Source organism: Panthera pardus, unplaced genomic scaffold (assembly GCF_024362965.1).
Source record: "Panthera pardus isolate Hobbes unplaced genomic scaffold, ASM2436296v1 HiC_scaffold_5, whole genome shotgun sequence".
Lineage (NCBI taxonomy): Eukaryota > Metazoa > Chordata > Mammalia > Carnivora > Felidae > Panthera > Panthera pardus.
Window position 1 is genome coordinate 15612676 of NW_026526980.1, and position 21771 is coordinate 15634446.

Sequence of the window (21771 nt, forward strand, 5' to 3'; positions counted from 1 at the left end):
ACACACACACACACAAATGAGTAAATGAATAAATAAGTAAATAAATAAATGAATGAATACCCAATGCACTCCCAGCGCACCCACGACCACAATTCCCAGAAAGCATTGCGGTGCTCTCGTTTTGCGTCCACTTGTTTCCTTCCCCTCCTCAGCCTACTTCCGGGTGGTGTGGGCGGGACCAATAGAGCTATCCAATGAGCCGTTCCGCGGGCCAAGGGGGCGGAGAAATTGTCCAATGAGCGTCTGGGCAGAGGCGCCAATGAGCGGGAAGGTTGCTGGGGCAGCTGACGTGAGCGACGTCACTGAGCCGCGCCCGCTGAGGCCGCTGGAGCCCAGCCCCTGTCTCCAGCCTTCTCGGAGGCTCGCTCCTTTCCAGGGCGTTTGTGGAGCTCGCTTCCATGTCCCCGGTGGGCACGGCACCCCGGAACCTCCACGCCCATGGCCGCTAGCCTGAGGAGGCCCTCTTTCTCCGCCTGTTCTTCCTCCTCAGCCGACCCAGACGACGAGGGGGTGCGCGGCACTTGCGAAGATGCTTCTATATGCAAGAGGTGCCTGCCGGCGCGGGCTTAGGGGCCAGCGTCCCTGGGGGGCTGGGGCCTAGGTGGGAGGCGGGCCTGTGATGCCAGCGTATTAGGAACATCCTGGTGCGCCGGAAGGTAACCGTCAATTTCGGGCGACCCTGGTTTCACACCTGTGAAGTGCACAGAGCAGCGGTTCATTTATTTAACTGGTAATTGTCTCACTCTGCCGTGTGTCAGGCCTGGGGAGAGCGTGACTGGGAATCCGGCCCTAAACCAGGCACACGGGGTCTTGTGGCCTTCGTGAGGCTCAAGTCTTCCTGGGAGACAGACTGCACTTCACAGACAGTGAAGCAAATAATTCTAGTCTTGAGGACTTAGAAGTGCAAGTTCTTCCTATTTAATAGGTTACGTTTCATTGGGGGTTGTTACGATCCCCATCGTGCCCCTGAAACTCAGGCCAATCGAGATGGGGGGGCGGGGGGGGGGGGGGAATGGCCTGCCGGGGCCCCATAATGTTGCTGTGCAGAGCCAGCATTTTCCAGAGCTCTTGCCTCTATGCCACAGGGGTCTACATACTTGGGGGTGTAGTGAGGGCAGTATCGTGAGCACAGACATGTATCACACACCTGGAAGCACGGGGCTCGAGTGTACTTTATTCATTCGTTCCACAGAAATTATTGAGCGTATCCGTTGTGCCAAAGCCTTCTTTTTTGAATGGTTGGTGGGTATTCAGTTATTGGGAACACATGATGAAAGGACTGACGTGGCGTCTGAGGGCAGCACCATCTCCTCGGAAAAGACAGGAAGCAAATAATTCCCTGTGAAATACATAATTACGGTTTTGTGTTGAGTGCTGAGAAATACAGCATGCCATTCGAGTTTGTAATTTAGGCAATAATGTTGAAGCTGAGATCACAAGGCTGAATGCAAAACGGGGATATAGGAGGGTGTTGGGGCAGAGCAGGGGAGTGCGAACTGTTAAAGGAATGGATAGAATGCCCTTGAAGCTGGGGCCACTAGGGAATGTAGGTGGGGAATGCCAAGGTTTTGGGTTAAGGCTCGCACTTTTTGTAGGTTCTTGGAGACTAAGCATAGTGATTTAAAACATGGACCTTGGGGCCAGGCTCTGTCAAGCTGATCCTAGCTCTGCCACTAAACCATTCTGCATCAAGTTTCTTGATCGGGCTCTGCTTCTGATGCTGTGACTCCCTCTCTTTCTGCCCCTCTCCTGCTCATGCTGTGTCTCTTTCTCTCTAAATAAATGTTAAAAAAAAAAATTAAGAAAGAAAGAAAGAAACCACAGATGCTCACGTCCTACTCTAGACTCACGGAATCAGAATCTGCTGGGATAGGTCCTGGGCTGTAAAGACTGGGTGTGTTTGCCATCTGGGCGCATTTCATTGAAGCTTCTTTTGCACTGGCCTTTCCCTCATCTGAAAAAAACACGCAAAAAGATTTTAGAATTCTTAAGTTAGTGTTTTAAGACATGTTGTAGGTCTCTCTCCTTCAAGTTCTGTGATATCTTCACCGTAATGTGTTAAACCCTTCAATCTTGTCAAAAGATCACGTTATTAAATAGGGATTCCTTGCATGAACCGAGGGCTGTCTGTCGTCTGAGTTTTGAAGTGGGGGGATAACAATGGTAACCCACCTTCGGGATGTAAGGATTCAATGAGATCACAGACACAAGACAGTTAGCACAGGATCTGGCACAGCGTGAAGCCTTCAATAAATTGTTACTACTGGTTTTGATTTCCCTCCATTCCGAACACTGTTTGGTTGAAGTTACTGAATATGTCATACCTGTGGATCAGGCTGGTTCCCCCCGCCTTAGGTTACGGCCATAAAAGCCCTAATTTAACACAGGAGCCAGTTAGCTTCCCAGGACTCGTGCGGTTCTGTTACTTCTCTTGCAGGTTGTTCCCTCCTTCCTTTCAGAGCCCTCCCGGGGATAGTAGTGACGTGAACGGTGTCAGACGGCTGTCGGCAGGATTAAATGTGGCGCGCTCCCCACAGTGCCTGGCACATGGCAGGTGTCGAAGACTGGTGGTTATTATCAGCACTGTCCCAGTCGTCATCGTCAGTGCCGTGACCATCAGCATGGGCCTGTGCTCTCAGTCCTGCGGTCCTACAGCGAGAACTCTTCTGAGCGGACATTCTGGGCTTATGCTTAAAAATTCCATGGGATTCCGCAAGTATTTTTCCAGCACTTACTGTGATCGCTAACTCTCGCCACTACCCATCTCCCCTCTCCTTGTCTTCTCAGTCCTGTGCTGCCCTCCCAAGGCAGTTCCCTCTGTTGTTTACCCCTGACCCCCTCTCCCCAGACCCTCCCTGTGTCCTGGGAAATTCCCACTCCTTAATCGCCAGCCTCGTCTCTTTCCTCAGCCTCTCCTTAGCCATCTCTTCCCTCTCTTTGCTTTGACCCTGGTCCTTCCCCGGGGATATCCTTTTTTGAAGTCCTCTCAGATGGTGCCTCTGTTTTCTCATACCCCGGGGTATGAGATTTCAGGATCGGGGGTGCAAGATTTGTGTCCTTGTTCTTTGACCCCCCCCCCAACCCCCCGTTTCCTTGAGATCCATGGTCCCCAGGCGGAGCATCCTCTCTTCCTCCTCATTACTGTTTTCTCCTGGTTATTCACCTGATTCGTGGACGCCTTGGGTGCCTGGCCCACAGTCCTCCTGTCTGTCTTGACCTTCTTGCCATCAGCCCAGTCGGCTTCACTGTGCGTGTGGAGGACCCAGGCTACACACAGGGCACTCATTTTCTGGAACGCCTCGTCTGTAGCGATCACCTCTTCTCATCCATGTCTGTCACCATCGCCGCGGTGGCACCCTGCATTTCCGCCCTGGTGCCGCACCACCTGATGCGTGAGCAGCGCGGCCCCTCTCGACCCCGATCTCTGCTTTCCACCTTGCTTGGTCAGTTATTTCTGCTATGTCCTCAGGGTGTTTTTCCTTAGGACCTGAGGGTTTTTTTTTTTTTTTTTTTTTTCTGTCCTTTAGATGCCACTCTAGGCTGGTATCTCTGAGTAGAGCTTAGAGTTTCCCCTGAGATGGCCCCCTGAGAAGGACAATGGTGGGGACAGACTTGTAGGAGGTGAGGGAGGGAGCCCTGTGGATGTCTCTGGAAACGGTGTCCCAGGCAGAGAGCAGGGAGGGTAGGAAGGCCCATGGAGGGAGCAGGCCTGACTTGTTCCAGGAAGGACCAGGCCAGCATGAGGGAGAAGGAGGTGGGCTGAAGGGGTCTTAGGGACTTGTGGTGGTGTCCAGTGGAGAATTTTGAACCGAAGAACGAGGTGACCTGACTTGGGTTTTAATGGGATCATTCTGGCTTCTCTGTTGAGAGCAGCCTGTAGGGAGCAAGGACGGAAGCAGGGAGATCAGTTAATAGGCTGATGGAATATTCCAAGACAGAGGCGCTGATGTCTTGGGTCAGGATGGTAGCACCGGAAGGGCTGAGAATCGACCAGATTCTGGGTACGTTTTGAAGGAGGAGGTGATGGGATGTGTTGACAGATTGGATGTGGGTGAGGCCAGTGAGTGAAAGAAGAAGCCAAGCCCTCTGGCTCATCTCAGATGCGGCTCCCACCAGGAGGCCCCTGACACCTGCAGACCAGGCCCAGCCCCTTCCGTGTTCTCTGTGCGTGTCCTTGGCGGTAGTCAGTCCAGCTGCGGCGTAGGCAGGCGTAGTGTTGAACGTTTGTCTGCCCCCGCGAGAAGAAAGGTGCGGGGAATGACCGTGTCTGCCTTAGCCACGTGCCTGCTAGACCCATTTCTCAGGCAGCCAAGTGACGAGGAACTGAATGCCGATGCTCAGGGTTGCACTTCCTGATGAGGTCTCCACATTCTGCTGTTCTGTTTCACTGGATTTGAGTGGTCTGTCTGTTTTAGAAGCCAGGCCCGGGGCTGTAAGACTGAAATCCTGTTGTAAAAATTACAGAAGTCAATCTGATTTCCACCGAATCCAAAAATGTCCCCCTTGAGGTGCAGGTGGGTCACAGGATCACCTCCCTGGAGAGGCGGCATTTTCCCAAGGGCCTAGGCCTTTCCAGCACACGGATTGCATCTTTGCAGCCATGCCCAGAGAGCAGGGCTTGAGATCGTGATCTGAATATTTGAAGGTGGGGGCTGCTGCTTTCCATCCTCAGAGAAGATGTGTCACTTTAGAATTAGAATATTCTGGCGAGGATAAATTAGCTGCCCAACTTGCCCATCACGAAGGTCCCGTAAATCGTGGATTTTCTGCAACCCTCCTCATTTTTTCAAAAAAGCAACAAATTAAATTTTGGAAAATATCTATGAAAAACAATGGTTTCTAATCTAGAATACTAATTGTTTTTAATGATTATGTTTTTAAGATTTTTTCAATTTTTTAAACATTCTTATTATTGATGTTTTGTTTATTTATTTTTGAGGGGGGAGGTGGAGGAGCAGAGAGAGGGTGAGAGAGGCTCCATGCCATCTACGTGGAGCCCAGTGTGGGGCTCGGTCCCACAAACCATGAGATCGTGACCTGAGCCAAAATCAAGAGCCAAGCGCTTAACCAACGGAGCCACTCATGTGCCCCTAAGATTTTTTTTTAAATTTTTTTTGTTATTTTTTTAATGCTTATTTATTTTGAGAGAGAGTGTGCCCGAGTGAGCATGTGCAGGCGGGGTTGAGGAGGGTGGCAGAGAGAGAGGGGGAAGGAAAGAATCCCAAGCAGTCTCCACTCTGTCAGTGCAGAGCCTGATGCGGGGCTTGATCTCACAAAATGTGAGATCATGAGCTGAGCTGATACCAAGAGTCGGATGCCTAACTGACTGAGCCACCCAGATTCCCCCCCACCCTCAAGATTTTAAGTAGTCTCTACACCCAACGTGGAGCTCAAACTCACAACCCTGAGATCAAGCATCACATACTCTTTGAGCCAGCCAGGTGCGCCTTAATGGTTAATTTGTTAAAGGGCAAAAGTGAGTACTTTTCCCCAACTCATTAGTCTAATTTGAATATACTGTACATATAAGTTTTTGTCTCCATTTTTTTTGTTGTTGTAATGGCTGAACAGTATTCCACAATATGGTTTTAGTTTATGTGACTGTTCTTCTGTTCGTTTGGGTAACTATGATTTTGCTATTAAAGCGGGGCTGCAATAAACATCTTTGCATGTGCGTTTCAGTTTTCCAGTGAGATGGATTTCAGGGGAGAAGCCTTTGCAAAGTGGTCCTCGAAAGAGGTTGTGTCCGTTTCTGTTCTCATGGTAAAAGAGATGCTAAACACAGAATATTCTCAGTCTCTTAAATTGTTTGTCAGCTGGCAGGTGGATAATACCTCTTAAAATTTTTTATTTTATTTAGAAAACTTTTTTATTATACTCACTAGTAAGACTGAGTATTTTTATTTAAAAAAAAATTATGTTTATTTTTGAGAGAGAGAGAGAGAGAGAGAGCAAGCGGGGAAGGGGCAGAGAGAGGGAGAGAGAGGATCTGAAGCAGGCCCTGTGCTATTAGCACACAGCCTGGCACGGGGCTCGAACTCACAAACTGTGAGATCATGACCTGAGCCGGAGCCAGACGTTCAACCGCCCGAGCCACCCTGGCGTCCTAAGACTGAGCATTTTTAGTTCTTCACTATCTCTGATATTTTTTTACATGAGCCTTTCTCCTTATCATTTTCCTAACTGGGTCTTTGGTTTTTTGTTTCATTTATGTTTTTATTGGTCTGTAAGATCTTGTCATATGTATGATAGTAGTCCTTTGCCTACGTATGTGTTCCATTATTTTCTCTCAAACTGTTGCTTGTCTTTAAGATGAGCTTGTACCATACATTTCATGATGCAGAAATTCTGAATCTTTATGGTGCCAAATCTGACAGTCTAACTTTATGGCTTGGGGCTTTTGGGTAACGTTTTATGAGACCGTTTTCAATCACTGCCTTTTCTTTTAGCACTTTTATGGTTTTGGCTTCTATTGCTTAGAGCATTCATCTATCTTTATAATTTTGTATAAGTTAGCAGTTTTTGTTCCTACACTGTCCGTTGATGGTCTGTATCCTCCATTGATTTGAAATATCACTTACATACTAAATTCTTACGTATACTTTAGCACAGCAATGCGTAGATCATTCTTGACTTCCAGTCGGAATTGCTTTTTTCATTTCGATGCCTAAACATTTTGACTTGCGAAGTGTTAGTCATGACTTGCCAAGAGCTCCTCTAGCTTGGGGTAAAACAGGGTTGTATCAGGGACTAGCACAATCTCCTTAGTTCATTTGAGCAGCTGTACTCCAGGAAGAAAGAAAAGAAAACGATACTAACAAAAGCATGTGTTTGAATCTGTGAAAGCAATAGCTTTTCAGGGAGTCCCACCCTGTAGACTTCTACATACTTCTCATTGGCCAGAATTGGGCAGGTGACCTCACCCCTAGCTGCAAGAAAGTGTGGGAGGGGAGAATTTCTCACGGGGCAGATTGATACCTCAAACAAAATGGGGGTAAGGAGGAAGGGGTAAGTGGATATTGAATGGGGAATATCCCCCATCGGAGGGTCAGCTATATTGCTCATCTTTCTTGTTCTTCAGAATTTCCCCAGGTATTCTTAAGAGACAGAGGGAGAGGGGAAGGAAGAAAATGGAGGTGGGAGAGCAGGGGTGAGAGGGTGATGATTTATAAAATAAAATGCTCAGGTCTTTAGTGTTCAGTTTGATGAGTCTTAACAAGTGTATATGGTTGACTCTTGAACAACATGGGTTTGAACTGCACTTATATGTGGCTTTTTCAATAAATGCAGTACAGTACTCTAAACGTATTTTCTTTATGATTTTCTTAATATTTTCTTTTTTTTAGTGCTTATTGATTTTTGAGAGAGAGAGAGAGCGCGCGCACACGTGCATGAGGAAGGGAGAGGCAGATGAGGGAGAAAGAGGATCCAAAGTGGGTTCCGCACTGACCGCAGAATGCCCAATGCAGGGCTCGTATCCATGAACTATGAGATCATGACCTGAGCTAAAGTCAGACACTTAACCAACTGAGCCACCCAGATGCCCCTCTTAATATTTTCTTTAGCCTACTTTATTGAAAGAATACAATATATAATAAATCTAACGTACAAAATACATGTTAATCAACTGTTAAGACTTTGGTCAATAGTAGTCAATTTGTAGTTAAGTTTTTGGGGAATCAAAAGTTATACTCAAAGATTTGATTGCACAGGAGGTTGACACCCCAACCCGTGTTGTTCAAGAGTCAACGTACACGGTATATCTGTGTACCACCGCCCAAAACAAGATATAAAATATATCTGAAACTCTAGAAACTTCCCTTGTTATATGTTTCTAATTAGTCTCCTTACCCTCACCAGTCATTTTTTGGTTTTGAAATCTGTGGTAGATTATATCTGCTTGTTTTCGAATGTCATAGAAATGGGGTCATACAGTATGTATTATTTTGTCTTCTTTCACTCAACTGTGTTCCTTGAGATTCATCCATGTTGTTTGCGTTATCAAAGATAAAGCCAGGGGCACCTGGGTGGCTTGGTCACTTGAGTATCTGACTCTTGATTCCGGATCAGGACATGATCTCACGTTTTCTGGGATTGAGCCCCATGTCTGGCTCTGCATTGACAGTGCAGAGCCTGCTTAGGATTCTCTCTCTTTCTCTCTCTCTCTCTCTCTCTCTCTCTCTCTCTCTCTCTCCCCACCCCCTGCTCCTCCTCTGCGTGTGCATCCACACACACACACAGTCTCTCAAAATAAATAAACATTAAAAATTTTTTTAAAGATAAAGCTAGATACTAGTTCACGTGATGAGGACAGAGTTTAATCAGTAATTAACTATTCCAATAAGGAAAAGAGTCCAGAGTGAATGAAACTCAACTTCAGTTTGTACAGAGGAGATTTTAAAGAGAGAATGAGGGAGTAAAGTTGGGGGTGAATAAAGTCAGAAGTAAAAAATTACAAAATCCAGGAAAGGTATTGGTTCATGTGAAACCACCTGGATTTGCTCACTGGGAGACAGGGACCTGATCTTTCAGTGTTGGCTAGAAGAAACAATGGATGCTTTTGGCAGCCTTGAGTTTTCTCGGGCAGGCACTAAGGGGTACGGGAATCATCCTAGGGGTGGAGCCTTGAGCTGTTAAAGTCTACGTTAGTGTTTGTTCGAGTCTCTATACAGTAAGTCAAGGTTGAAGCCTAGTGGAGAAGAGGGCTCGAGGAACCTGGCTAGAGTTTGGTCAAGGAAAGAGTCTTTGTCAGTGTAGTTTGTTCCTATACATGTATGAATACACCATGATTTGTTCGCGTGTTCTCCAATGATAGGACATTTGAGTTGTATCGAAGTTTTTGGTCATTGTGAATAGGCTACAAGGGACATTCTTACACAGGTCTTCAATTTCTCTCAAATAAATGTCTAGGAATAGAATTGCTTAGTCACAGGGTGGGTATATATTTAACTGCTAGACTAATTTTCAAAGTGGTTTATCGCTTTACACTTCCCACCAGCAATATATTGAAACTCCAGTTGCTCAACATCCTTGTTAACATTCTGTATTGTCAGTGAGGGTGAAAGAGCATCTCATTATGGTTTTAAATTGCATTTCCCTGGTGACTAGTGATCTTAGGCATCTTTTTGTGTGTTTATTGGACATTCCTACATCTCTCGTGAACTGTCTGTTCAACATACATGGGTAGGAAAATTAAAATTGAAAATATTGACAATAGCATCCAAAAACCTAAAGTGGGTAGGAATAAATATAACGAAAGACGCAAAACAACTTTACACAGAAAACCGTAAAACACTGTTGAGAGGAATTCAAGAAGACTGAAATAAATGGGAGATACGCTTTGTTCATGCATTGGAAGATTTGATGTTTTGAGATTCCTGTTCTCCCTGACTTGATCCGTGGAATCAGTGCAATCACCGTCAAAATCCTAGCCATCTTTTTTTTTTTTTTTAGAAGAAATTAACAGATTGTTTTGAAAATGTATATGGAAACGTGAAGGGTCTTGAATAGCCAAAAAAGTCTTCAAACGAAGAGCAGAGTTGAAGAACTTAAACTGCTTAATACTGCTTGATTTGAAGACTTGCAGTAAAGCCACAGCAATCAAAGTCTTTGGCATAAAGATAGATCAGTGAAACAGAATAAAGAGTCCAAGAAATAGACCAAACACAAGTACTGCTGGTTGATCTTCACCTAGATTGTCAAGCCAATTCAGTGGGCGAAAGGGACGTCTTTTTAATGAATAATTCTGGGTAAAGTAGATATTCAAGTGGAAACCAAATGGACCTTAGCCCCTACCTCGTTCTGTACACATTAATTTGGGATGGATCATAAACCGAAATATAACAGCTAGAACCATAAATCTTTTAGATGAAACCATGAGAGCATATGTTGACAACCTTGAGGTAGGTAAATGTTTTGGATACAGAACCAAAAAAAGCACTAGTTACAAAGGAAAAATGGATGCACTGAGAAAATGATCAGGCAAGACAGACTGGGAGAAAATATTCAGACTACATGAGCTTAAGTGTTTTATTTTTTCCAAAAGAACTTTAGCATTATTCAGGCCCATGACATCCTGTTACTATATTCTGTATTAACTGGGTTTTTTGCTTGCTTAAGTCAGATACGAGACATTGTACCATGGGAATTTTCTGATTGACTTCTCCTACTTAACTCACTCTCTTGTGAATGTTGGTTCCTTTTTCATAAATGCCTTGCCCACTAGTCAATGAGTACTTACAGTGGAGGCAGTAGATTTTAGGACATATTAATCCTTGTAAAGTAATTGGGTGTTAGCTGAAGCCAAAAGGCAGTACCAGTAGCCTCTGTTAGGAAGAAACGATAGCGTGTGAGTTCATTGAGGCTCAGTTTTGTTTTGTTTTTTTTTAGGTGATTCAACACTTAAGGCCTTGCGGATCTACTTAAGAAAGCAACAGAGCTCACAAGAAAGGAAACAAACTGAAAGTCTGTTTAGGTACAAAGTCTGTTGCCCTTAAGACTTTGCTTTCTGCCTTCCATGTATAACCAAGAATAAAACTACCAAGAAATAGAAACAAAAAAAAAATGAGACTAAAAAAAAGAACAATAAAATTAACAATAAGAGGTAGAGCAGTATCTTAGGCTAGTATGCAGTATGTAGTTCAAATTTCAAACTTAAAAATTGATGCTAAGAGCATCGGATTGATTTTTGCAGTTGCATTTAAGTACATTGTATGTATGTGTATGTGTGCATACGTTACATATATATGTTTAATGTACATATATATGTGTGTGTGTGTACATATATACACACACACGACCACGTAAACACACACACATACACACACACACAGATATCATTTAAGCAACTGAAGTGTCGGGGGAGGGATCCAAATCCAGGTGAGTAAATAGGTCGAAAAGCAATAGAATGAAATTTTCTTTTTTTTTTTTTTTAATTTTTTTAAAGTTTATTTATTTTTGAGACAGAGACAGAGCATGAACAGGGGAGGGTCAGAGAGAGAAGGAGGCACAGAATCTGAAACAGGCTCCAGGCTCTGAGCTGTCAGCACAGAGCCCGACGCGGGGCTCGAACTCACGGACCGTGAGATCGTGACCTGAGCCGAAGTCGGCCACTTAACCGACTGAGCCGCCCAGGCACCCATAGAATGAAATTTTCTACAGGGTTCTGCAGCTTGAGGGACCGACCTTCACCTTAGTCTGTAAAGCAGTGCCTTCCACGGGGGGTCATTATGAGGGTTGTAGGCGTTCCGTTCCTATCGGTCAAGCATTTGGACTGATGCCTGGCATTGTAGTCAGCTCTCAGGAGTGTTGATAGAAGTAAATGAACCTGGCCTTGATCCTCACTGGCTGGGAGAGCGCGGAGGGCCCCTGCCCTTTCCTTCAGATGAAGAAATCCCTGGCGGAGAGCATGTCACACCTTTCCTGTTGTAGGTGGTACTCATGCCTATAGGGCAGAGTCAGTAAATGCTCTCGAGTGAGTAGGCGGTTGGCCCAGATCAGTGTTTCCCACGGAAGGAATGTGAAATGACTTTAGGTGGCACACAGATGTTTGAAATTTTAATAGTTAGGTATTTATTATAGTGTGTGTTGTAGGTAGCACGTCAGACCCGAGTACTAAAAAAAAAGCGAGTTGATTTAGAGAAATGTTACACTGAACAGGTGGTACGTGAATGTCATGAAAATTTCAAAAGCAATAGGGATTGACCGAAGACTGCGAAATAGGTCTTTCCAAATCGGAGATTTTTGATTCTTTGGGTTTTAAACAAAGTCAGGATACCCAAAAAGAGGGGATATTTTCTGGGTTTGGGCAACAGAGGACTGTGGTGGGGACAGACAGACAGCAGCACTAGGTGCACAGCGTCAGTGTAGAGGCGACCACTGTTCACCTTTTGGTGCCTACTCTGGGAAGTCTTGATATGTGTACTGTACATGTATGTATATTCACGTGTACGTGAATGTACGCATTCATCTAACAGAATTGGGAACATTCTGTACATAGAATTTTGTAGCTTGCTTTGTTCACCTGATACCGTAACCCCAGGTTCAGTGTTCTTACCGAAACCTTTTTGTGTTCATTCTTGACTATTTCCTTAGGGTAAAATCCTAGAAGTGGGATTGTTTGGTCATCGCGTAAATATAACTCTTCAGCTTTGGGTACCAGCAGCCGAAGTGCCTCGTGGCATGGCAGTGACAGTTTACAGTTCTGGCGGCTCAGCTGCCCTCTTTCTCATCCTCACCAAAGCCAGGTTCTATTAAACGGTTTTGTTGCTGATTTGATAGCAGATTTACTGCTTGCTGTTTCTGCTTTCATTTTGCATTTTTTGGTTTCTTTATTTTGTATATTCAGTGATCACTTGGCTCTTTGGTGAACTGCCCATTTTTGGCCTTTCTTCTGGGATATTAGGATTTTTTTCCTTACTGATTCGTAAGTTCTTTATGTTTTCAGGATGTTACTATGTGATGTCACAGGTACCTTTCATCGCTTAATATTTGCCTTTTACGTTTGCTTATGATATCTAAGCTCACTGTTGCTCATGTGGTGAAGGCAACACTGTATTTGATCCATGCTGTGACACACGTTCTTACGTCTTTGCCATCAGCTGTGATTTATTCTCGATGTGTCCCGCAGTCACTGCCAAGTCGTGTTAGAGTTGTCATTACCTGTGCGAGTGGATGTGGTCATTGTTGCTTGCGGCAGGGCCGGATGACTACACCGTCAGCTCTTGGGTGCTTCTGCCCACATGCCTTTTAAGGGCCATTTGCAGAAGGAGCACAAATCCTGATGCTGTTGGAGAACCATCCATGGATACCTCCTGATGAGATCAAGAAAGGCTCAGTAACAAAACCTGCACCTGGACGGTCGGTAGCGTGGAAGGAAATCTTGGAGAGGATGATGGTGATCTCTTGGGGATGCAGCCTTGCCAATGCCCTTGGCGGCCCGAAGGTCAATATTGTGTGGAAACTCACAGATACCCCAGAAGGGAAGACTTAACCCTCTTACTGCATTCATCCATTTCCTTTTAATCCGTTTAAATAAGCACAAAAGGGCTTTTGCAGGAGCGTCTGGCGGCTCAGTCAACAGAGCATGCAACTGTGGATGTGGTTGTGAGCTCAGGCCCCATGTTGCACACAGAGCCTACTTGAAAACTAATTAAACAAACAAGTAAACGGGCTTTTTCCAACAAGCACAAAATTAAAATTGTAAGCAATAAGAAAAACATTAAGCTAACTAACTGGCAGTGTTTCTTCTTTCTTTTTTCAGTCTTATAATTGATAATGTCTTAGATGAAATATGGCATATAGTTCATGGAGAAAGAGTTTAAAACATAGAGATAAAACACACACACACACCAGAAATCGCCAGTACCCTAGTACTTGTCCTTAGATACGCACATACGCACATACACGTGTTCACGGGCACATTGGCTACATCGGTTTTTGGCCCAACATTTTTCCCTTCACGGTGTCTTGAACGTCTTGGCATGTCTGATCCTTCTAGTTCATATCTGAGATGACCGGTTAGTGGTTCCTTGTGTGGATCCACCATGTTCAGCTGGGCTCCCAGGGGTGACAGAATTCTAAGCTCTGAAACGGGTTGCCCATCTCCCTTTGGAACTCCCCATCAGCAGTGCCCGCTAGTTCTTTGACCCGTACTCTTCTTAGCAGTGCTCTGTAAATCTTCTCGTGTTAGCCACTCTGAAGGGCAGATCAGTGACATCCTTTTCCTCCCAGAAACCACTGGCAGTCTTCTAGATCTGGAGACCAGAAGGAGACGCATGTTGGAGACATTAGAAAGTGGGAGTCGTAAGGACTCGTGACCGGATACGTTTGTGTTCTGTCCCCACCTGTTACGTTTGTGCACCTCGCCGTGGTTTGGGGCCGCTGCACGTGGCTGCAGAGGTCTCTCCCTGGCTCCCACCACCCGCCTCTCTAGTTTCTCCTGTTTCTCCGCTGTTCCCCAGCCTCCCTACCGACTTTCTGTTCCTGGAACATTCCAAGGCGGTTCCTGTCCAGAGCATTTCTGTCTGCTCTTCCTCCTGTCTAGAACGCCTTTTACACAGCTTTCTCCGGTTCTGTAAGCACCCAACTCAGCCCATTCCCTTTTCAGAGAGGCTTTCCCTCTCACATTCTCTAACGTAGGTCCGTCCGTCCTCCATGCTGTTGTCCTTCATCTGTCACAAGCCCTTCCTTATCTTTGTGTCTGGTTCACTACTGTGTCCCCAATGGCTGGCACTTAGCAGACACTCACCAAAGATGGCTTGATGGAATCAATAGTATTAACTTGACAGAGGATACGGTTGAGAGGAGGGGAAACTGCTCCTTGTCATCCAGAGGAGGGCGGTAGTAACTCCAACGCAGAGCTTGTGGAGGGGGGCAACTCGATCAGCTTTTCAGCAGCTAGGGCTGCTGGGCATTGGAGTGAGTGCCTTCTTTGTGGTGCGTAGTCAGGCAGTGGCTTGGTGTTGTTGAAGGATTCTGGCATCGGATGTCAGGGTTGACCAGGTCAGTTCCAAGGCCCCCTCCAACCCTTACGTCCATGTTTGATGTTCGCATCACTAGTCTGTGGTTCTTGGACTGCAGACACGGCCTTTACCACTAGATGGCACCAGGTGATTCCTTTGAGGCCGGTGCTCCTCAAATCTGCCAACAGGGAGAACACCATCTTCTCTCTTTTTTTACTTATCAAAGTGTAGTTGAGATACAATGTTACATTAATTTCAGGCGTGCAACATAGTGATTTGACAAATCTACATATTACTCAGCCCTCACCACGGTTAAGTGTCTTCACATCTGTCACCGTACTGTTACAACAGTATTATTGACCGTATTCCCTATATTCTACTTTTCATCTTTGTGCGTTACTTATATGACTGGAAGTTTGTACCTCCTAAGCCCTCTTTGCCTATTTTGTCCATCCCCCCGCCCCCTCTGGCAACCACCACCTTGTTCTCTGTGTTTAAGAGTCTATTTTGTGTGTTTGGAGAACAGACTTTTCATTGCATTTTACTCCAAACACCCACTTCAACCAAAGCTTCACAAAACCGTCTTAACTCTTACAGTGTGGAATGCATACTGATATTGTCTATTTCACTCTATTCGACTGCATTTTCACAGATGGAGACTTGCAAACTACTACACTGATTTTATTATACGGATGGGTCACAATTCATCGTTTGAAAAGCACCGTTTTAGACAGCTGAGCCTGTTCACCCTTGTAAAACTTGGACAGTCTGGGCCCGTAGCAAATCGTGTCCCTTAATGAGTACTTTGTGCATTTCCGTGCTGACTTGCTGCCTCGAGAAGCCAAAAGTATGTGCTTCCTTGTGTGTGTGTGTGTGTGTGTGTGTGTGTGTGTGTGTGTGCGCGCGCGCTGCGCGCGGATGTGTGAACGTGGACATGAGAGAGACTGGGGGGGATAGGTTTGTACAGGATTAGCAGCGACCACAGTCAAGGCAGCGGTAAGCCTTGTCAGTGGACGTAAAGAGAAGATCTCATATCTGCCTCTGGGAGCTCAGACTCTAGCTGGGTATCAGTCACTCACCCCTTCCCCCTCAGCTTGTTCATCAAGAAACACGGAAATGAGCTCATACACTCAGGATATCACTTAGGATGCTTCAGGGTGTAGCAGGTAACAAAAGCCTGACTCCGTTCGGTTTAAGCGATAAAGACATTTAGAAACTCTCAAAATGTCTGTTGAGAGGTAGAGCGGGGTGCAGGCCCACAGTGGCTCGGCCTTAAGGATCCAGGTTTCTTCCATTACATGTCCTTGTCCTAAGGCTGGTTCCACTCATGGTTGCCAGAAGACCTTAAGTGGTCATTGGGGTTTCAGATCCCTGGCTTAGAACACTAGAACTTTGATTCCCTGTCGTGTGGCCTGGGGAGAGTTTAGGTTACTGTAGCATTTTCCAGGTTGTAGTGCATGCCAGAGAGGGTAAGCTACAACTGCATTTTCTAGGTTGTAGCTGTTCTGTTTATTTGTTCCTGGTTTTTCCTTTTACTCCTTAACGGACGTGAAATGACAGAGCTGGGGGAAATACTTAGGGAGTCATTATCGAGTTTTACAAAACAATTCTAGATCTCCTTTCCTGTGGACCCAGAACTTCTGGTTGAGTAGAGTTGTCTGAATAGTTCTGGCCAGTGAGTTTGCCGAGTGAATAGATGGTTGCACGTCTTCTGGGTGAGGTATGAGGTGAGGTTATATGCTCTCCAGGGTCCTGGAAACGGAATTAGCAGTCAGAATAAAGAGAGGTGACACATGGCCGCCGTGGGAAGGGTGAGAGGCAGTGGAAGTGAGCACCTCGGCGGATGGCTGAGTCTGTTTACATTTGTAACGGAGTGCTAAATGGGAGTGTGTTGGCCTTGTGAAGTGGATGGTTTTCCTCCTAGACCTGGTTCCTGAGAACCTGAATCTACTGACGTCTACTCACCTGCCTCCTTTTTATCCCTTCCAGGTTTGCAGTAAGCATTGGCTACTGGCATGACCCTTACATCCAGCATTTTGTAAGACTGTCTAAGGAGAGGAAGGCCCCCGAAATTAACAGAGGCAAGTGACCCCCTCCCTTCTCACTATTCCCTCATCAGCTGAGAGGCCTGGGGTTTTAGGGATTCATTCTTTTTTTTTTTTTTTTTAAAACAATACAAATTTATTATCTTACAGTTCTGAAGGTCAGAAGTCAAACACGGGTCTTACTAGGCTAACATCAAAGTGTCATCAGGGCCGTTTCTTTTGGAGACCATAGGGGAGAGTCTATTTCCTTTTCTTGTCTACCTTCTGGAAACCACCTACATTCCATGGAAGATGGCCCCTTCTCCATTTCAAAGCCAGCAGTAGAACATAGGGATTCATTCTTAACATGAGAGTTGCAGTGTTCCTTCTCTCCGGTAGTATATGAAAGTGCTTATTTCCCAACATCCTCACCAACACAGTGTATTATGAAACTTTTCATCTGTGTTAATCTGATCCATGAAAAATGGTATCTTACAGTAATTTTATTTTAGATTCCTCTTATTTTTGGGTGAAATTGAAGATCATTAGGATTATTTTTTTAATATATTTTTTAAATGTTTATTTTGAGAGCAGGCGAGCGAGCGAGAGTTCACTTGCTTGCAAGCAGGGAGGGGCAGAGAGAGAGAGAGAATGAGAGAATGAGAGAGAGAATCCCAAGCAGGCTCCATGCTGTCAGCACAGAGCCCGATGTGGGGCTCAAACCCTTGAACCGTGAGATCATGACCTGAGCTGAAATCAGGATTCGGACACTTGCTAGCCAACTGAGCCACCCAGGTGCCCCAAGATCATTTTATATGTTTAAGAGCCATTTATATATCTTTTACTGTGAACTGTCTGTTCATGGAAGGAATGACTTTTTTTGGCCTTGTTACAGTGATAGTAACAGTGTTAGGCTGTACAAGTCATTTCTATCAAGGCAGTGAAAGGATTTGAGACAGGAGGGTGACTTAGTCTCAGCCAGATTGAGAAATTGGCCAAATGACCCTAGTTCTTATGGGTGCAGGGCATCTTGGCCCTAAAGATGGATCCTATGGGTAGTTTCAATGAGAAATGCGAAGAAATTTTAAAGTGGTGCTTCCTGAGAATAAGGACATGGTACTTTGAGCTGAGGGTGAAACCAGGCATCAGTAAAATTGGATGAGGCCTGGATAAGAGGCCTTAAGCCTCCCTCCCGTGCTCTTGAGGACACTTTTCTAACAGATGCTGCAGAGGCAGGGCCCCACCATGGTGCCCTGGGTGCTGGGGGCCCTGGGCAGCAGGTCAGCCCTCCGGCCTTCCTTCTTCCTCTCCCTGGGTTGGCATCGCTAGACTAGGGCCCCACAGTAGGAGAGTGCTTCCCAAACAACGTGTGGGGAGCATTTTAAAAATTTTTCCAATGTCCAGTCCATTGTGGATGATACTCTGTAACCCACGGTAAAAAGGATTTACGAGAAAAGTAAAATGGAAGAGACACGTAACGTTTACTTATTTTTGAGACAGAGAGAGAGACAGCATGAACAGGGGAGGGTCAGAGAGAGAGGGAGACACAGAATCTGAAACAGGCTTCAGGCTCTGAGCTGTCAGCACAGAGCCCGACGGGGGGCTTGAACTCACAGCCTGTGAGATCATGACCTGAGTCGAAGTCGGACGCTTTACCGACTGAGCCACCCAGGCGCCCCAAAAGAGACATGTAAAAAGACAAGCTCAAATTATTTACTAGTAGAATCCATAGACATGAAATCCCTATGTCAAACTGCAGTAAGCGTCTAAATGCCACTCAAATTTTGTTCTTAAAATAGTAATACTGTAAGCAGAAGGGCTTTAGAACCCAGATCAATTTTATCTTCCTTTGACCCTCTTTTATTTCTTGTCTCCTCTGTTCCAGCTTCCCACGCCACAGCTTAACAAGTCAGTTTATTAGGCACCATTTGCCTGTGCACCGCCCCCCGCCCAACCCCGCCTGTGATGTTTTACAAACATCCAGGCTCTAACCCGCACAGGATGGAGATGAAGGGAGCACGCTAAGAAACATGGCTGTCTTTGCTTTGACATTTATCTGCCCATTTCCTGACCCCAGAATACTTTCCAGAGGGTCTCCCAATTTTGAGTTTCAGCTGAATTCTGAGTAGCTCTCACTTAGCCAGGAAAAAACACATTTTTAAGAAGGACATTTAGATCCCATGTTTTGATGTAAAATAGTTTTCTTTCATATGTAGATTTAGGGGGCATTGCGTTTTCCTTAAGGTAGTTGATCCAACCATTAGATAGATTGTGCTTATGTTGGTTCAAACGGCTTTAAAAAAAAAAGGAAGAGAATTTTAAAGTCGTTACTTCTCCCATAAGGTCTATGGATAACCTAAACTGCTACCCCTGAAGAAGGGCAGAAGGGTTGTGTTTTGTCCTCCTGGTGTGAACTTTGCAAGGCTTATTTCCATCATCACTGAGTCATGACTTGTCTCTGTCTCTCTCTCAGGATATTTTGCTCGCGTCCATGGCGTCAGTCAGCTTATAAAGGCATTTCTACAGAAGACAGAATGTCACTGTCAGATTCTAAATCTTGGGGCTGGGATGGATACCACCTTCTGGAGACTAAAGGTAAATTTAAAAATACCACCCCCTTGTTTCCCCAATTGTTTAATTTTGTGAAGGTTCCCAGAGGGTTCAAAAATGTCAGGGGCGCCTTGGCGACTCTGTCGGTTCAGCACCCGACCCTTGATTGCGGTTTAGGTCATGATCTCTCGGTTTGTGGGTTCAGGCCCCGCATTGGGCTCTGTGCTGACGGCACAGAGGCTGCTTGGGATTCTGTCACTCTCTCACTCTCCCTCTCTCTCTGCCCTTCCCCCATCTCTCTCGCAAAATAAGTCAATAAACATATTTTTAAATGTTAGAAATATATTCAAAAGGAATGTGGTGACTGCCTGTCTCGCATCCCTGTCCCCATCTTCTTGCACCTGCTGTGCAACCACTGTCAGCCACATACATGATGTCACCAGGGCCCTAGATATGTGCCTTGCTTCTTAGCTCCTGCTGTTACAAACAGGGGTTTTGATAAAAATCCTTGTATACATTCTCTGCATGTGTGCGAGAGCCCTGCCAGTGGAGTAGCTGAGACCAGGGGCCCATGCATTTGCCGTTTTGACGACAACAAAAGACTTTACTGTCGTCGTGACGGTGTCTTCAGTATAGTTTGGAGATTTGCAAGGCTGGGTGATGGTAACATGACACAAAGCCCTTTTAAGTTTAGTTATTCATTTTGAGAGAGAGAGAGAAAGAGAGAGAGACAGAATCCTAAGTGGGGCTTAGATGCGTGGCCTATCCCACGGAGCACGAGACCGCAACCCAAGCCGAAATCAAGAGTCCGAGCCCAACTGCCTGAGCCATCCAGGTGCCCCTGCATTCTCTGATTTGGTCCCTCACCTCCTTCATTAGGGTTCAAGAGCAGATATAATTACACTCACTCACAGAAGAGGAAATGGGTCCAGTTAGTGGCAGAATCAGGACCACAGGCCTGGTCTTTGATTCCGGGCTGGAATTGTAGCACCAAACCTTTTCTCTACAACGATCTCACTGATTGCGTTTTCTTTTTTGTAGGTTTGTACAGATCTCTCTTGGTTCTTCTGTCAGGTCGGTCATGTGGCAGTCATGGGTACGTGCATTTCCCCAGATTCTTGCAGAAGTACACCAAGATAAACTAGAGTGTGTGGGCCTAATGCGACCTGAGTGTGTATTTTGACCCTCATCAGCTCACCCGATGAGGTCTTTGGTCATCGGTGCCCCCAGCCTCTCTCTCACTGAGGTGAGAAATCAGTGGCCTCAGCACAGCCTTAGTATTAACCGGTTGCCTCTGCATTCTTCATTCAGGATAAGATAGCTAACGTTTCTGAAGGGCGTGCACATCCATGACCTCGGGAATGAACATGAGAGCTCTGCAGGTGGGGGGGTGGTACCCAGACGGGGCAAGGCGGGCTCCGAGAGCTCGTGGCGTCCCCAGGTCGGACAGCCAGTGGCGCTGGAGCATGGAACAAACAACGGACTGCAGTTCGTCCACGTCCCGATTCCCTCCTTGTTCTCTCCAGAGAGCCCCGCGGCTGCTCGGGGGGTGAGGGGGGGGGGCTCTTTGCTATAGGTCGGCGGTGCCTCTGGGCCTCAGAGACCACGGCGTGGTGGAAGGAACTGGAAGAGAATGCAGTGGCAGAATGTGTGCAGTGTGAATAGAAGCCACGGGAGAAACTCCTCCTTTGGGCTTGACACCCTTTTCAACGTGGTCCCGTGGTTTGGTCTCTCCCCCTGCCGTGTAGGTGGGTTAATCATTGCTAAATCTGAGATTTTTATTTCTGAGCAAGGTACACTGAAGCTCATGTGCCCCTTCCAAGGAAAAGGTTATCTGTGAGGAGTGAGGAAGGAGAATAGTGCAGAGTCTGAAAAATTTGGTGGAGTTTTTTCGTTTTGATAATGACATCAGTCTAAAGGGTTTTAAAAAACCTAAGTTTCTTTTTAGAAAACTGATGCTTGTTTGCTCTGTGGAGCAGGAGCTGAACGGGCCAAATTTAGGCTGCCACCTATGTTGGTAAATAAAGTTTTACTGCAACACAGCCAACTCCCAGTTCCTTCCATCTTCCCTATGGCTGCTTTAGCCCTAGGGCAGCAGAGTGGAGAAGTCACAGCAGAGACCGTCTGGCCTGCAAAGGCTAGAGTACTGGCTGTTTACAGCAAGTTCGCTGAGCCCTGTTTTTGAGCTCTACGTGCTTCTGTAAAAGAGGAGGAGAAATCTCGTCGGCTAGTCTTGTTGTCTCGTGCACCTTCCACCTGGGAGGGTCCCCTGGATGCACCAGCAGAGGTTTGGCTGTGGGTCACAGGCTCTTTGCTGCCGCTGGTGTGTGAGCTCGTTCTGTATGACGTCAGGCCCCAAGACCAGTCGAAGGGACAGTTGAAGGCTCCCACCTTCAAGCAGCGGGTGAGAGTAGGGTGCAGGAAAGCCAGTACAACCCCAGACAAAGAATAAAGGGTGAGTGAAACCCTTTAAGGGACCTCAGCTTCTTGGTGTCTCTTGAATCCTATTTCCACACGGCCAGAGGATCAAGGACGCAGGGGGTCAGTCTCAATATGGCAGCCTGTGCAGCGGTCGGCCACGTTGGATCTCCTTTTTTTTTTTTTTAATTTTTTTTAACGTTTATTTATTTTTGAGACAGAGACAGAGCATGAACGGGGGAGGGGCAGAGAGAGAGGGAGACACAGAATCGGAAGCAGGCTCCAGGCTCTGGGCCATCAGCCCAGAGCCTGACGCG

The 21771-nt window shown here is 46.1% G+C and overlaps 1 protein-coding gene and 1 long non-coding RNA gene across 4 annotated transcripts in view; one reads left to right on the plus strand and one right to left on the minus strand.

Moving 5' to 3' along the window:
* LOC128774853 (uncharacterized) overlaps positions 1 to 21771 on the minus strand; it is a 46257-nt gene that overhangs the window by 9823 nt on the left and 14663 nt on the right. The window lies entirely within an intron of this gene.
* LCMT1 (leucine carboxyl methyltransferase 1) overlaps positions 297 to 21771 on the plus strand; it is a 40948-nt gene continuing 19473 nt past the window's right edge. The window contains exons 1-4 of one of the 3 annotated variants that reach the window (XM_053894294.1): positions 297 to 548; positions 10390 to 10474; positions 16452 to 16543; positions 18960 to 19081. In XM_053894294.1, coding sequence (XP_053750269.1) covers positions 530 to 548; positions 10390 to 10474; positions 16452 to 16543; positions 18960 to 19081 — 318 coding nt within the window. In that variant the 5' untranslated portion in view covers positions 297 to 529. Of the gene's footprint in view, positions 549 to 2372; positions 2717 to 10389; positions 10475 to 16451; positions 16544 to 18959; positions 19082 to 21771 lie in introns of those variants that run through there. The other 2 variants (XM_053894293.1, XM_053894292.1) reach the window with 2 other exon arrangements.